The sequence below is a fragment of the Labeo rohita genome, chromosome 13 (assembly GCF_022985175.1).
Source record: "Labeo rohita strain BAU-BD-2019 chromosome 13, IGBB_LRoh.1.0, whole genome shotgun sequence".
Lineage (NCBI taxonomy): Eukaryota > Metazoa > Chordata > Actinopteri > Cypriniformes > Cyprinidae > Labeo > Labeo rohita.
Window position 1 is genome coordinate 20,368,086 of NC_066881.1, and position 14,637 is coordinate 20,382,722.

A 14,637-nucleotide genomic window follows, 5' to 3' on the forward strand; every position below is an offset into this window, starting at 1 on the left:
CTCATCACATACACATTCACAGTAAAATGTGTATGAGTGTCTGTTTGTGTTTGTACAGTATATGTAAGTTTTTTCCCCTCAGGTTTAGTATTTGCGTGAGGCCAGTACAACTCTAACCCCTCTTTTCCTCCTTACCCCATCCCCACTTCATGGGTCACTCCCCCTTTCCTCCCCTCAACCCTCCCTCGTGGCCCAGGAGGAGCTGGTGCTCGCAGCCCTGAGGATAGAGGCTCTACAGGTAGCCAAAAACATCTCTCAGAGCCCCACTTTGTCCACTGTGTCCCCTCAGGTACTGCGCTGAGCCAGCCCGCACCCGTGTGTGTGAGCGTGTGTGTGTGCAAGCACGAGTGTGTGTGTGTGTGTGTGATATCCCCTTCTGAACCGAGCCCCCTGACTGCACCCTTGGGTATGAGTGTGAATACCTACCCATAAACTACCTCACCATACTGTGGACGTGACATCTCACCCCTGGTTCTCTAACCCGGCTCCTGTCTCCCGATTGGTGCTCCTTTTTCCCAATCCAACACCCTCTTGAGCAAAAGAGGTGTGTTTCTCCCAGGGCTTTGTGACAATCCTGCATGTTCGCTTGGACAGGAGATCCATAGAAACAAAAGTCAATGTGACTTGGAAACTTACTCTGTATTATTGAATCTATATTATTTAATCAAATATGAATGCTTTGTAGATTTCATAATTGTTTAAAAAGCGGAATTCCTCGTCACATTCATGCTAGTTCCTGGTTTTGATTTGTTACTAATTTACACTAACTCATTGGAAAACACGTGAGCATACGGACCCATCTGTATGCCTGGTTTGAGGCCGCTGACGTGGCTTCACATGAAGCTTAGCTCAGATCTGCTTTCAGTCATGTTGGATGAGTGACCTTCACCTCTGTCTCAGCTTTTGTACAGGAAATGGAATGAACAGACTAATCTCGTTTACACAAACGTGCACACAGACTACAACCCCTCTAACATGCCTCATATTTTTGCCGCCCCATTCTCATGATGTTGTCTTGCACGCTTCACAGTCTCGCCTCAAGAAGCCCAGCCCACGCCGCTGGAATCTCAACGGTTCTCGCATGGCTAAAGTAAGAAGGACAGAAAACATCCCCTCTAAAGTCTAACTAGGTCTAGTCTATATATTCTAATCCCACTGTCCCTGTACCACCTTTAGACTAAACCACATTTGTTAGAAAACTAGGTCTACAGACAAAAAAACATCTCATCCTTCTCTTGTCCTTTCTGTTCACTGCAAAAAAAAAAAAAAAGTAATCAGTAATTGTCATTTTTTCTATAAATATATATAAACATTCTTAAAACAAGATAGCTTGGAAATTTGAACTAATCACTACTCATATAATAAAATAATATATATTATTATATGATTAGGTCCAATTGTATTTATCCTGTTTTAGGTATGTTTAGATGTTTAGATTATTTATTTATTTATTTATTTGCAGTTCTTCTATGTACACTACCTTGGGTTCAGTAAAATTAAAATACTTTTTTTCAGCAAGAATGCATTAAATTGATTAAAAGTGACAGTAAAAAATTTACATTGTTACAGAAAATCATGTTTTTTTAGTTCTACTCATTAAAGAATCATGAAAAAATAACGTATCATGGTTTTTAAGCAACACAACAGTTTTTAACATTAATAATATTAAGAAATGTTGCTTGTGCATAAAATCAGTATATGAAAATGATGATAACTAAAGACTGAAAATTCACTTTTCAAAGGAATAAATTACAATTACATTTTAAAATATATTAAAATATTCTTAATAATATTTCACAGTAATACAGTCTTTTTTTATCAAATAAATTCAGCCTGAGCATAAGACTTTTTGAAAAAACATTAAATGCAGTAAATTACATTATATTTTAAAATATATTAAAATATATTGCATTAAATTACATTTTAAAATATATTAAAATAGAAAACAGTAATTTGAAATTGTAATAATATTTCACAGTAATAATGTTTTACTGTTTTTGAATCAAATAAATTCAGCCTGCTTGAGCACAAGACTTTAAAAAAAAAAAAAAAACATTAAAATGCAGTAAATTACATTACATTTTAAAATATATTAAAACATAATACATTAAATTACATTTTAAAATATATTAAAATAGAAAACAGTAATTTGAAATTGTAATAATATTTCACAGTAATAATGTTTTACAGTTTTTTTTTTTTTTTTTTTTTTTTTTTTTTATAAATTCAGCCTGTTTGAGCATATGACTTTTTGAAAAAAAAAAAAAAAAAATTAAACATTAAATTTTAAAACATATTAAAATATATTACATTAAATTACATTTTAAAATATATTAAAATAGAAAACAGTCATTTAAATTAACATACATATTAAAAACACATCCACTGTAACCCATTATCAAGACACTTTTAATATGTTTATCCACTAGATCGTATAACATTTTACATTTTACATAACAACAACTCTGTCAAAATGAGTGTGGTTATTTTTGTAGAAAACTGCAGGAAAATCCACACAGACAGATAGCAAACTCTGTCGCAGGACATCCCGTATTCCACAGGTATTGTTTCTACCCCTGAATAACCTTTCGAATTCCAAAATAGAGTTGATGTTTAATGTATCAAAAGTATTTCTGGAATAGTACTGATACATTTTAGGATTATGGAGTGCTTTCATATATAAAAAGAGTGACAGTGTATTATATAGCTGGAGTAATGAGGTTCAATGATGGCTACCCTGAATTGATGGTCTTCTTAAAATATTCAATATTTTAACATACATTATTAGGTAACGCTCTTCCTGAAATAGTCTCGCAGACACATTTCACATGCTGCCTCAGCACATTCTCCATGACGTGTTCTTTATTTGACCTTTCCATTAGCAATAATTTATCATTCATGGAAACATGCACAGCTGCTCTGAAGATAACAGGAATACATCACCACACTGCTGTACTGAACTCCGTCTTGTCAATTTTCATTTTAAAGATTTTGTTTCTCATTTGCATTTAGAGTTAATCCTCTGCATCCTTTCCCCCATCTGCTGACTGTGTTTATGATTGGTCATGACAAATATGCTATTCTTTTAGGCTGGATCACGCATTTAGGGAGTCTCTAGATTAGGTTCTAGATAGGTTGTGCAGTGACCTGTACAAGACCCTATACAATTTATTCATTCTCAGTACTGCGAAGACAAATAGCAAACTCACAAAGTGTTCACAAATGTGACTTCAGTTTGGTTGGAAATACTATTGAGACTAAGCCAAGATCTATGTTTAATGTACAGTATGTAGTCACAGGAGATCTGAGATCAACACTCCAACTCTTAATTTGTTAGAGCATCAATTCAACATTTTGTATTAGGTTATAATCTAATTTTGTACCTCCTGTATGACCCCCTCCATGATCTGAGTACAGCCCAGTAATGCAGTAAATGGTATTAGGTATAAATTCTCCTTGCAGACCAAACATGTGGTAAGCATTTTGTATTTGTACCCTAACACATCGCCCCCTACCTTGTATAAGAGTCAAACTCAATTAATCTCCTAATCCAGCTCTGTTAGAAAGAATTAATCAGCTTTAATCAGCAAGTGGGTTTAAGGGCTAAACATGACGATTATTCAGTAACTACACCCCATCACTGAATATAAAGAGGCCTTCTGGAAACAGTTACTTTATGAAAATGGTGCAATTGAATATTCAGAAGTACATTTGCTGACAGTACATTTATGCTTTTGTTTGTGCCTTTGAAGCGGATATTTATAAAACATTCCTGCCTTTTCCTGTAGGACATATGCAAATAGTGTGTCTTTAGTTGTCTTTTACAGTTGTAGTTGGTTGCATTAAATTCTCATATGTGACCCTGGACCACAAAACCAGCCATAAGGGTCAATTTTTGAAATTGAGATTTATACATCATCTGAAAGCTGAAAAAATAAACTTTCCATTGATGTATGTTTGTTAGAATAAGACAATATTTGGCCGAGATACAACTATTTGAAAATCTGGAATCTGAGGGTGAAAAATAAATGTGTATATTTACAGTAGAAAATTTACAAAATATCTTCATGGAACATGATCTTTACTTAAAATCCTAATGATTTTTTGGCATAGAGAAAAATGTATAAATTTGACCTATACAATGTACTTTTGGCTATTGCTACAAATATACCAGTCCACTTTCAGAACAGAAATTTACAGATAATGTACTCACCCCCTTGTCATCCAAGATGTTCATGTCTTTCTTTCTTTCGTAAAGAAATTATGTTTTTTGAGGAAAACATTTCAGTATTTTTCTCCATATAATGGACTGCTATGGTGCAGAAGTTTGAACTTCCAAAATGCAGTTTAAATGCAGCTTCAAACGATCCCAAATGCGGTTGTAAATGATCCCAGCCGAGGAAGAAGGGTCTTATCTAGCGAAACGATTGGTTATTTTTATAAAAATAATACGATTTATATACTTTTAATGCCGAACGCTCATCTTGTCTTGCTCTGCCTGAACTCCAGTTCATGACAGTTAGGGTATTTTAAAAAACTCCCATCTCATGTTCTCCCTCAACTTCAGAATCATCCTATATCGCTTTTTTACATTTTTTGTTAAGGGTGTTTGATCTTCTTTTCATGTTTACTTTGCATAGACCGGGTCGGTACTTCTGCAGTGATGTAGGATGATTTTGAAATGATTTTTGAAGTTGAGGGAGAAAATACGATTGGAGTTTTTCGACATAACCTAACTGTCTTCAACCAGAATACACAGAGTTCAGGCAGAGCAAATCAAGATGGGCATTTAGGATTAAAAAATTTCAATTGTTTTTTTTTTTTTTTATGAAAATAACCGATCGTTTTGCTAGATAAGATCCTTCTTCCTCAGCTGGGATCATTTACAACCACATTTGGGATCATTTGAAGCCGCGTTTAAACTGCATTTTCGAAGTTCAAACTCGGGCACCATAGCAGTCCAATATATGGAGAAAAACCCTGAAATGTTTTCCTAAAAAGAAACATAATTTCTTTACGACTGAAAAAAGAAAGACATGAACATCTTGGATGACAAGGGGGTGACTACATTATCTGTAAAGTTTTGTTCCGGAATTGGACTTCTCCTTTTTTTTAAAGAATATTTTAGGATATTGTCTTTTTTCCATGCAAAATAGATAATTGACTTTTTAAATGAAAATATAAGATCACCATCTTTGCACATTATTTAATCTCCGAAAGCTAACATAAGGATCAACCTGTACTCCTGCAGTCCTCATCTGACACAGCATTCCCTCTCTGATCCGGTCACAGCTGCAAACCTTTCATGACAAACAGCTTTTCACACCCATCTCATATTGAGGATTGTCAGTCATAACATTCCAGCTGTATGCAGCGGGCCAATCGCAAACTGCTGGAGGCTTTTGAAACCCAAACTACCCAAACTGCTCTCCATGGCATTCTGGCTTTGCTGAGTAGAACCTGTAGATGCTGCCTTCCTCCAAGATGTGTGGTGTACATATTGTTTTACAAAAATAAACTCAGGTTTTTAATGGATTCTTCACAACTCTCTCCTCTGCAGCAGAGAGAAATGGCCTCACCGGGGGACAGCGGGGTTTCGAAGAGCTCCCTCTATTCACGAACAGGATACATTGAAGGGGAAAGCCCTCATCTGCCACGTGACATGGACCACTCTCTTGGCATCGCCCGAGAAGAGGTATATCAATGCATTGCATGATGCCACATCACAATAAAAAGACTGTATCTTAGACTTGTCATTTCACATTCAATGAAATGTACTTTTTTCCCCCGCCAGCATTTTTGAAAAAAGTTTTTAATAATTTTCACAAAAAATTCATGGGAAAATTCATTTAGAATATTTTGTTGTATGAATATCTGAATATGCAATACACCAAAATAAAGAACAGAGCCTTTACTTTTAAGCAACAACAAAAAATCCATTTTATTTTAGCTTCAAGCATTCTTTTTTTATCAACACTTGAATGTAGGCAAGTTTAATTAAAAAAAGCAATATTTTGAGCAAAAAGCTGAGAAAATCGCATTTCATAAACTGTTCAATGCCTTGTGAAATTTGCTTGAACTCTGTACAGTCATTGAAACTTTAACGTTACCCTGCTGTGTTTAGTTTCAGCGTCTAAAGGGAAGTTCAAAATATTAATTAACTGGAGTGATAAGAAAGTAACTTCTCAGATCGGTGTTTATTAACCTCATAATTATGCAAATAAGAATATTACATATAGGTGCAAGCAGCAATTATCGGAGTTCAAGAGCTTTAAGGCATTTAAGCACATATGAAAAAAGACATTATTTAGCAAGCATGTAACCACCTAAATCTATGATTTAAAAAAAAAAAAAAAAACATTTTTGGCAAATCCAGGTAACGTTATCCAAAATCTATGACTGTTATAGCGCCAACTGTGCTCTGACCCCCTTAAAACTTTTCATGCTTGTTTAGAATCACCTGTCGCATGTGCTCAGCAAGTTTTGAGAAGTTTTGAGTTTTCCTTTAGGCTTTATAGGATTTTGGGTAAATTCGGACAGGCCCCTTTTCAAAACAAACCCGTTATGGCTTCCCAAAGGGTAAATTTCAACATTTTTTGATAATTATTGGTCTAGAGAGTCCAGAGAATTGTACTGAAGTATGTTTTTCCAGATTGAGCAAAAAACCTAGGACTAGTTCGCAAAAGTATTTTTTTTAATCCTCTCAATCATTTAACCAATGATTTGATTGATAGCAGTGGTTCTAGAGGCATTTTACTAAAAGTGTCCCTGCCCCTTTCAAACGTTTTGGCGTCCCTTTGTGATGGTAAGATGAAAGTTCAACTTTTTTTTTTTCATAATTATTGATATTCACTCTCCAGAGAATCTGCACTGGTTTAGTTCCGATCGAGCGAAAAACCTAGGACTACAAAAATAGGATTTTCAAAAAATGTAAAATACACGAAATTTTTGCCAGGCTCACGATCGAATCTGAGAACGAATTTTGTTCGGCATGAGCCAAGGATTCCAACAATACAAGACACCTGAGCCTGCAACTGCCAGTTTAGGAGTCATGAGTGATTTTGTACTTTTGATCGCTGGAGTGCCCTCTTCAGGCCAACTGGGGCGAGCCTTGAAGTACTACCTTCCCTCCAAGTTTCAAGTCTCTACAACCTACGATTTGGTCTACACGATCAGTTTTGTGGAGATTGCTGATCTGTGACCACTCTAACAATTACAATTCAAGCTACGCGCTTGAACTCCTAACTAAGAATTTTTACAGTGTGAATCTAATGTTATGCTCTTCTTATTTCAGATTGTCGTGAAAGAGAAAGAAGCCATGGAGTGGAAGAGAAAATACGAAGAGAGTAGACGGGAGGTCGAGGAGATGAGGTGGGTGTTCTCAAAGGACAAAGAAGAGATATGACGAGTGAAACTTGCGTCATTTGCTGATCCCATTTCCTCCCACTTCTCTCACTTCATGTCCTCTCTATAAGCTTCAAATCAATAAAACTGTCAGAAACGTTAATTCGCTACATATGTTTCTTAGTTTGTATGACTCACCTGACAAATCCCTGTGCATTAAACCATGCCAGGCTCTGCTTACAGCTCCATGCATCAACCTCAGTCCACCTCTCAATCTCTTTATCTCATTCCTGCGTTTTTTTGAAGTCAAGCGTAAGCAGAAAGCCAATTAAAGAGGGCCTTAATATGTCAGATGTGCCGGAGCTGCGGGCAGGAGAAGGGAGGGAATAAACAAAAGATAATACAGCTTTGTTTTCACCCATCTGGAAACACACATGGAACTGTCATACCACACAATTAAATGCCATTTTAAGGTAAAAGAAAAAAAAAAAAAAAAACATACCTAAGGCTTCAAATTAGATGATAGTTTTATTAGATGGCTCATGTTTAGCATGTTTGAAGGTTTTGTCACCTCACAGCACTTTTAATAAAACATGCAGTGTTGTTTAATTCAGAAGACAGTTGATTGAACTGGGACATGTTTTAAAGCTGCCCTTTTTCAAGGGGCGAAGTGAACAAGGTAATCGGGAAGGGTTGAGGATTACAGCCAGCTGGACTAGGCCTTGTTAGTGTGGATAAGAATGGGGCTTAGTTCATTAGCCTGATTGGGCTCAGGATAAGGAAAGCCTAAGAGGCTAAGGAAGACATAGCTAATCCATCCGCTTACTGTGCCGGCAACCTGCTTTTCTCCAAGCAAGTCTTTCTGCCAGTAGTCGAACACATGACAGAACAAATGGCAGTTTCCTGACCTCTCATGTAATCAACCTTATTCAGAATTTTATTGTCATTGTCACCTCAGCATGCTTTGTGCTAGTTAGTTTGAATATACTGTACGTTATCAGCCAGTCCATTTTTTTCATGTGGCACAGAGCGAATCATGCTGTATGCGTGCAAGTGGATAAAAAAACTTGGATTGTTTGCCTTCCAATTTGGGACACTTTCAAATGCGAGTCTAAATCCTGTTTACACCTGGTATTAAGATTCGTCTGGGGTGATCCGATAACAAATGGTCAGCCAAGATACATACTGTAGCTGGCAGTAACGTGTCTCAAATGCGCCTGCTGTGATCACTTGTGATTGGATTTCAAGGGAAGGGTCTCTGACTCATGACTACATGCATCACTTGCTACGTCAGTGTGTTACTGCATGTTGGTAAAACGAAAAAGCAAAGGAATGATCTGAAAAATTATCTGAATATTTATTTTAGAGATGTACATGTAGGTAGCCCATTCTTATTTATTTTTAATGCCTACCACAGTATGTAGTTTAATTAGTTAGATCACAAAACATTTTGAACCCTTCTTTTTATATTAAATGCTTACCTCTTGTGATCAGATCATCTGAAACCTATTCAGGTGTAAATGGACTCTAGGATGTGGGTTTTAAAATGTTGTTAATGCTTAACAGGCTTCATTTATTTGATCAAAATACAATAAAACAGTATATTGTCAAATATTACAATTTAAACTCTTTTTCTATTTTAATGTATTTTAAAATGTAATTTATTCCTGTGATGGCAAAGCTGAATTTTCAGCATCATTACTCTAGTCTTTAATGTCACATGATCCTTCAGAAATCATTCTAATATGCTGATTTGGTGCTTAATCATGGCATCATCAAACTACGCCTTTGTTTCTTTGTTTGTTTTGAATATGCGTAATATTTTTGAATAAACGTACATATTGTGCCTTTAACTCAATTTAATTTTTTTTTTAGCATTAAAGTTTTTTCCAGGATTCTTTGACGAATAGAAAGTTCAACAGAACTGCATTCATTTGAAGACTTTTTTTTAACAATGTAAAAGGGTTGTTGACGTGACATGGCGTTTGCTTTTTTTTTTTTAAGTTATATTTTTTGGGCATTTTTGTGCCTTTAACAGACAGGACAGTAGAGAGATGACAGAAAAGTAATAGGCAGAGAGAGGGGAACGTGATCGGCAAAGGACCTCAAGACGGGATTTGAACTCGGGTCGCCGCGAGCACAGCTGTGCTATTTTTCGGCACACTAACCACAAGGCTATTGGCGCCGATGTGACATGGCATTTTAATATACATGAATATAATTAATATTGTCAATATTTAAAATGCAGTAAATGGTTAACCATTTCTTTGTCCTACATGGACCTGTTTTTATAAATGCTGCAGTGTTACTCGAATTGTTTTATTTATTTATTTTTTTAAATTTCAAAATTGTCCTATGGTGTGACTGTCTCAAGCATGGTTCAATAAATTATAACTTTTATAAATTAAAAAGAAAAGCATAAAAATGTTAATAAACACCTACGGCATAATTGTACAAGTGTCTATTTTAGTGAATGGCAATAATTTTTTTCATCCATATATTTCTGAAATTGTAGGAACTTGATACATTTTGTCTCTGAAAACCATGTCCTCCGGTGTGACACCATCCAGAGAAAACTTTAATTTGTTGAAGGACCCCATAAATTGTCATGTTAGTGAAGCCCCCTGTCAAGCCCATGACGTGCACATTGTAATTTTTTTTGTCTCAGAATTGTTCACTTATTTAACCTTTTTGGAACCACTACAAAAGTGTTCCATTTTATTGTCCTCTGGTGAAACACCCCTAAATTATATATATATATATATTTTTTTATTAAAAACTGTATGTTAAACTACATAATCATGGAAAATTATGCAAATGTGTCTTGCTTACTGCTAATGACAGGTTAGCTCGGAATAGCAAGGTCATTAATTGACAGAAAAAGGCTGAAACGTCCTATGGTGTGACACAAAATGTCCACCGTCTGTCAGACCACAGGACAAAGATGTCACTATATGAAAATAAGTGTCTAACAATGAAGATAAATCTCTCTCATGCTATTTGTATATTATTACGATTTTTTTTCCCTTAATTTAAAAAAAAAAAAAAGCAATGAAACAATTGACGAAGTTAGTGACCCTTTATGTTTTCTCAAAGATTAGACTTCACATTACATAAAAATATGCATTTCTTCAAAAAAGATCTTTTACAAAAAAAACATTTATACTGTCTTTACTGTCACTTTTGATCAGTAATAACATCTGATCTGACCAGTTATTGCAGTATATTTGCTTTTTTGAATATTAACTTGATTTTTGCTTATTCTTTTCAGGAGGATAGTTATGGAGTATGAGAAGACTATTGCAGAGATGATTGGTGAGTCTTGATTGCTAAATACTATTTCATCTTCTCCTGGGGATTTTCAAAGTGACACCGTCAGGCACTTTTGGTTCTGTTTATCTGTGCTTTTCTTCTGCTACACTGCAATAAATGAACAGGCACAACCCTAACCCAGTCACGCCACACCAGCACACACATACAATAAGTTTTTGTTACTTTCTCATTTAATTTGCAGACAAATCTTTCGTGCCTCTGGACCCAAACACCGGTCAGTCGCAAGCACTTCGCAAGCCTTCATTTCTCCCTGAATATTCCGCTTGACTTGACCTCAAAAAACATAAACATGTTTCTGCTCAAAACATGTCCCTTTTACCAGGCCTCACCCACTGACAGATTAATCTACTTTCTTTGCCTGTTCAGTATTTACGCTCATGTAAATACTGTAGGCCGTGTGCGTTCTTACATTTTCAGATGATATTGAGTGTCTGGTTTAACCTTGACATGCTTTTCTCTCTTTGTATAAAGAAAAACCTTTTTCATTCCCTTTTTATGTTCTTCATGATAAAATACCATTCTTGATATTTCGCTTCCCAGCTGTTGGTCATTTTATTTTCACTTTATTTTGTACCTTTGCTTATCATTCCTCTTTCCATGGTTCATTTTCTTGGCCACTTTTCTGGCTCTCACCACCTACTTCATTTTATTCTGTGACACTTTCATTAATTTCGAAATTCGTATGTATGTTTCTGACACGCTTTTCTCTCTCACATGTCCCGCCCTGCTGGCTTGACTTAATGCCGTCCCTTTTTTCTGTTTTGCTCCCTCCGTCCCTCATAAATATTTGATAAATCACTCAGGCATGCCTGGTAAGTAACAGCAACTCTTTATTTTCTTTCTTTGTGTTGCATCCACCACATCTGATAGTGACAGATGGAGAGTTTTCTCTTACTATAAACTGATCTCTCATTTTAGTATCATCTGGTTTTGCTCTGCTGGTCTTTTTGAAGGCCTGTTCTCAAACATCTTCCATCATCAATGTTCAGAAAACTATTTGGATGTGGTAGCTTTCCAAAACAAGCTCATAATAATGTAAAATCACCTAAATACAATTAAGTACAAAAAAGTAGCTACAACAGTAAAATTTCTTTCCACACAACTGAGTGATGAATCAGTGAATCAGTGTTTTTTAGTTCATTAAAATGATTCATTCAACCAACTTGCTACAATTCAATGAAATTTGTAAATGTAAATCTTTTTTATAACATTGAATGAATTAAGAGCTGCAGATTCTTTCAAAGTTCTTCTCATCTCTCACCATGTCTCTGTGGTTTGCCCATATTTGAGTGCGTGTGTGTGTATGTGTGTGTGTGTGTTGTCTGCATGCATCACAGAGATGCATCGTTGAAATCTGCATTTTCATATCTCATTATCAGTGACGTAGACATAGTGGTGTAGAGTGTAATTTCATATCTGAAGTACCCAGAGGAGCATAAAATCAACCTCTGCCACATCCAAAAGCAGATTTGCACCTCCATTTGATTATATTGTGTGCAGTTTATTGTATATCTAGTGTAATATGAACTTAATGTGTTTATGTTTTTGTGTGCATGTCTCAGAGGGTGAACAGAGGGAGAAGACTCTGTCTCATCACACTATCCAGCAGCTGATCCTGGAGAAGGACCAGGCTTTGGCTGATCTCAACTCTGTGGAGAAATCCCTCGCTGACTTGTTCCGTCGCTATGAAAAGATGAAAGATGTTTTGGAAGGCTTCCGGAAGGTAAGTCACTTCACACTGAGATTGATTGACAGGTTAAAATCATTGTGGATTTCCATTTGAAACTCTGTAATTTGATGTAATTCTGAGGTAAACAGAACATTCAGCGTAGATCGGGACTTGATTGTTATTGACTGTGGGCGTTACATACAAAAATGGAGCCAAATACATTATCTAGCAGCTTGTGCTTAAGCAGAAAGGGTCATTATTGGCAGTCATTTATTCCTGTTTTTTTTTTTTTCAGAATGAGGATGTGCTGAAAAAATGTGCACAGGAGTACTTGTCTCGTGTTCGTAAGGAGGAGCAGCGCTACCAGGCCTTGAAGATCCATGCTGAGGAGAAACTGGACAAGTGAGTGCAGATCTTTCACATGCATATTTTTTAATATGTTTTGTATGGGATTTCTGTTGCCTGGAAAAAACAACTGTTAGGCTAATTAAGGGTTAGACTTACACTGTATGAGAGCTTTAGAAATATGAAATCTGTGGCATGAGTTTGACCGTGTGGCTCCCGCAGGGCGAATGCTGAAATCGCTCAGGTGAGAGCCAAAGCCAAGCAGGAGCAGGCAGCGTACCAGGCCAGTCTGAGGAAAGAACAGATGAAGGTGGACTCACTGGAGCGCACACTGGAACAAAAGGTTTGCTCACACTTGCAAATCCGCATGCTCATCTGTTGAAGTCTGACCTTGCAAGCCTAAAGGTTACCCATACATTTTGTTGTTGTTATTAAAACATTTAGTTCATTTTTAAGTAAAGGAAACAATTACTTAATTTATTTAAATGAGTGCTGTCAAACTGATTAATCGCAATTAATCGCATCCAAAATAAAAGCTGCTGTTTGCATGAATATGTATGTGTACTGTGTGTATTTATATGTATATACGCTATCAAAAGTTTTTTTGAACATTTTTAATGTTTTTAAAAGAAGTCTCTTCTGCTCACCAAGCCTGCATTTACTTGATCAAAAGTACAGCAAAAACTGAAATTTTGAATTATTTTTACTATTTAAGATAGCGGTTTTGTATTTGAGTATATTTTAAAATGTAATTTATTTCTGTGATTTCAACAATGACATTTTAGCATCATTACTCCAGTCACATGATCCTTCAGAAATCATTCTAGTATTCTGATTTGCTGCTCAAAAAACATTTATTATTATTATCATTATTATTATTGCTGTTATTATTATGTTGAAAACAGCTAAGTAGAATTTTTTCAGGTTTCTTTGATGAACACAAAGTTCAGAAGAACAGCATTTATCTGAAATAGAAATCCTTTGCAACAATATTAATGTCTTTATCATTACTTTTGATCAATTTAAAGCTTCCTTGCAAAATAAAAGTATTAATTTATATATATATATATATATATATATATGTTACAAAAGCTTTTCATTTCATATAAATGCTGATCTTTGGATCTTTCTATTAATCAAAGAATCCTGAAAATGTACTCAGCTATTATTAATTAATTATTAATTAATCAATTATTATTATTATTAATAATAATAATAATAATAGTAAATGTTTCTTGAACATCAAATCAGTATATTAGAACGATTTCTAAAGGATCATATGATATTGAAGACTGGAGCGATGATGCTGAAAATTTAGATTTCAAATCACAGAAATAAATTACATTTAAAATATATTCAAATAGAAAACAGTTATTTTTAAATAGTACAAATATTTCAAAATTTTAGTTCAGTTTTTACTGTACTGTGGATCAAGTAAATGCAGACTTGGTGAGCTTCTTTAAAAAAAATTTAAAATCTTACTATTCAAAAACTTGTGACTTGTAGTGCATTAATACACATATGTATTTCAATATTACAGAAATCTTTTTATATCATTTAAACAAGGTTTTAGATTAATTGCGATTAATTGTGAATTGTGGTGAGCAGAAGAGACTTCTTTAAAAAACATTAAAAATGTTCAAAAAAACTTTTGATAGTGTATATACATATAAATACACACAGTACCCATGCATATATTATGCAAATAGAAGCTTTTATTTTGGAATGCAAAGAAAGTTTGTGAAAGTTTGGAATAATTACCGTGTTTATGCTCAACAAGGCTGCAGTTATTTAAACAGACGTACATTAAAAACAGCAATACTATAACTTTATAATGGTTTTCTATTTTAATGTATTTTAAAATTAATTTAAAATATAATTGCAAATATAAATGCAAATCTGAATTTTTATTACATAAATGATGTTATTTTAAATATAATCATCAT

General features: G+C 34.8%; 1 protein-coding gene across 13 annotated transcripts in view; it reads left to right on the forward strand.

Annotated features, from left to right (window-relative positions):
* The window catches only part of tacc2 (transforming, acidic coiled-coil containing protein 2), an 89,878-nt gene that overhangs the window by 73,872 nt on the left and 1,369 nt on the right, over positions 1-14,637 (forward strand). For 6 of the 13 annotated variants that reach the window (XM_051126884.1, XM_051126882.1, XM_051126886.1 and 3 more), the window contains 9 exons: positions 197-289; positions 1,031-1,090; positions 5,561-5,695; positions 7,295-7,371; positions 10,616-10,659; positions 10,859-10,891; positions 12,240-12,400; positions 12,642-12,748; positions 12,914-13,034. In XM_051126884.1, the coding sequence (XP_050982841.1) occupies positions 197-289; positions 1,031-1,090; positions 5,561-5,695; positions 7,295-7,371; positions 10,616-10,659; positions 10,859-10,891; positions 12,240-12,400; positions 12,642-12,748; positions 12,914-13,034 (831 nt within the window). Of the gene's footprint in view, positions 1-196; positions 290-1,030; positions 1,091-2,495; positions 4,193-5,560; positions 5,696-7,294; positions 7,372-10,615; positions 10,660-10,858; positions 10,892-12,239; positions 12,401-12,641; positions 12,749-12,913; positions 13,035-14,637 lie in introns of those variants that run through there. The other 7 variants (XM_051126891.1, XM_051126892.1, XM_051126885.1 and 4 more) reach the window with 6 other exon arrangements.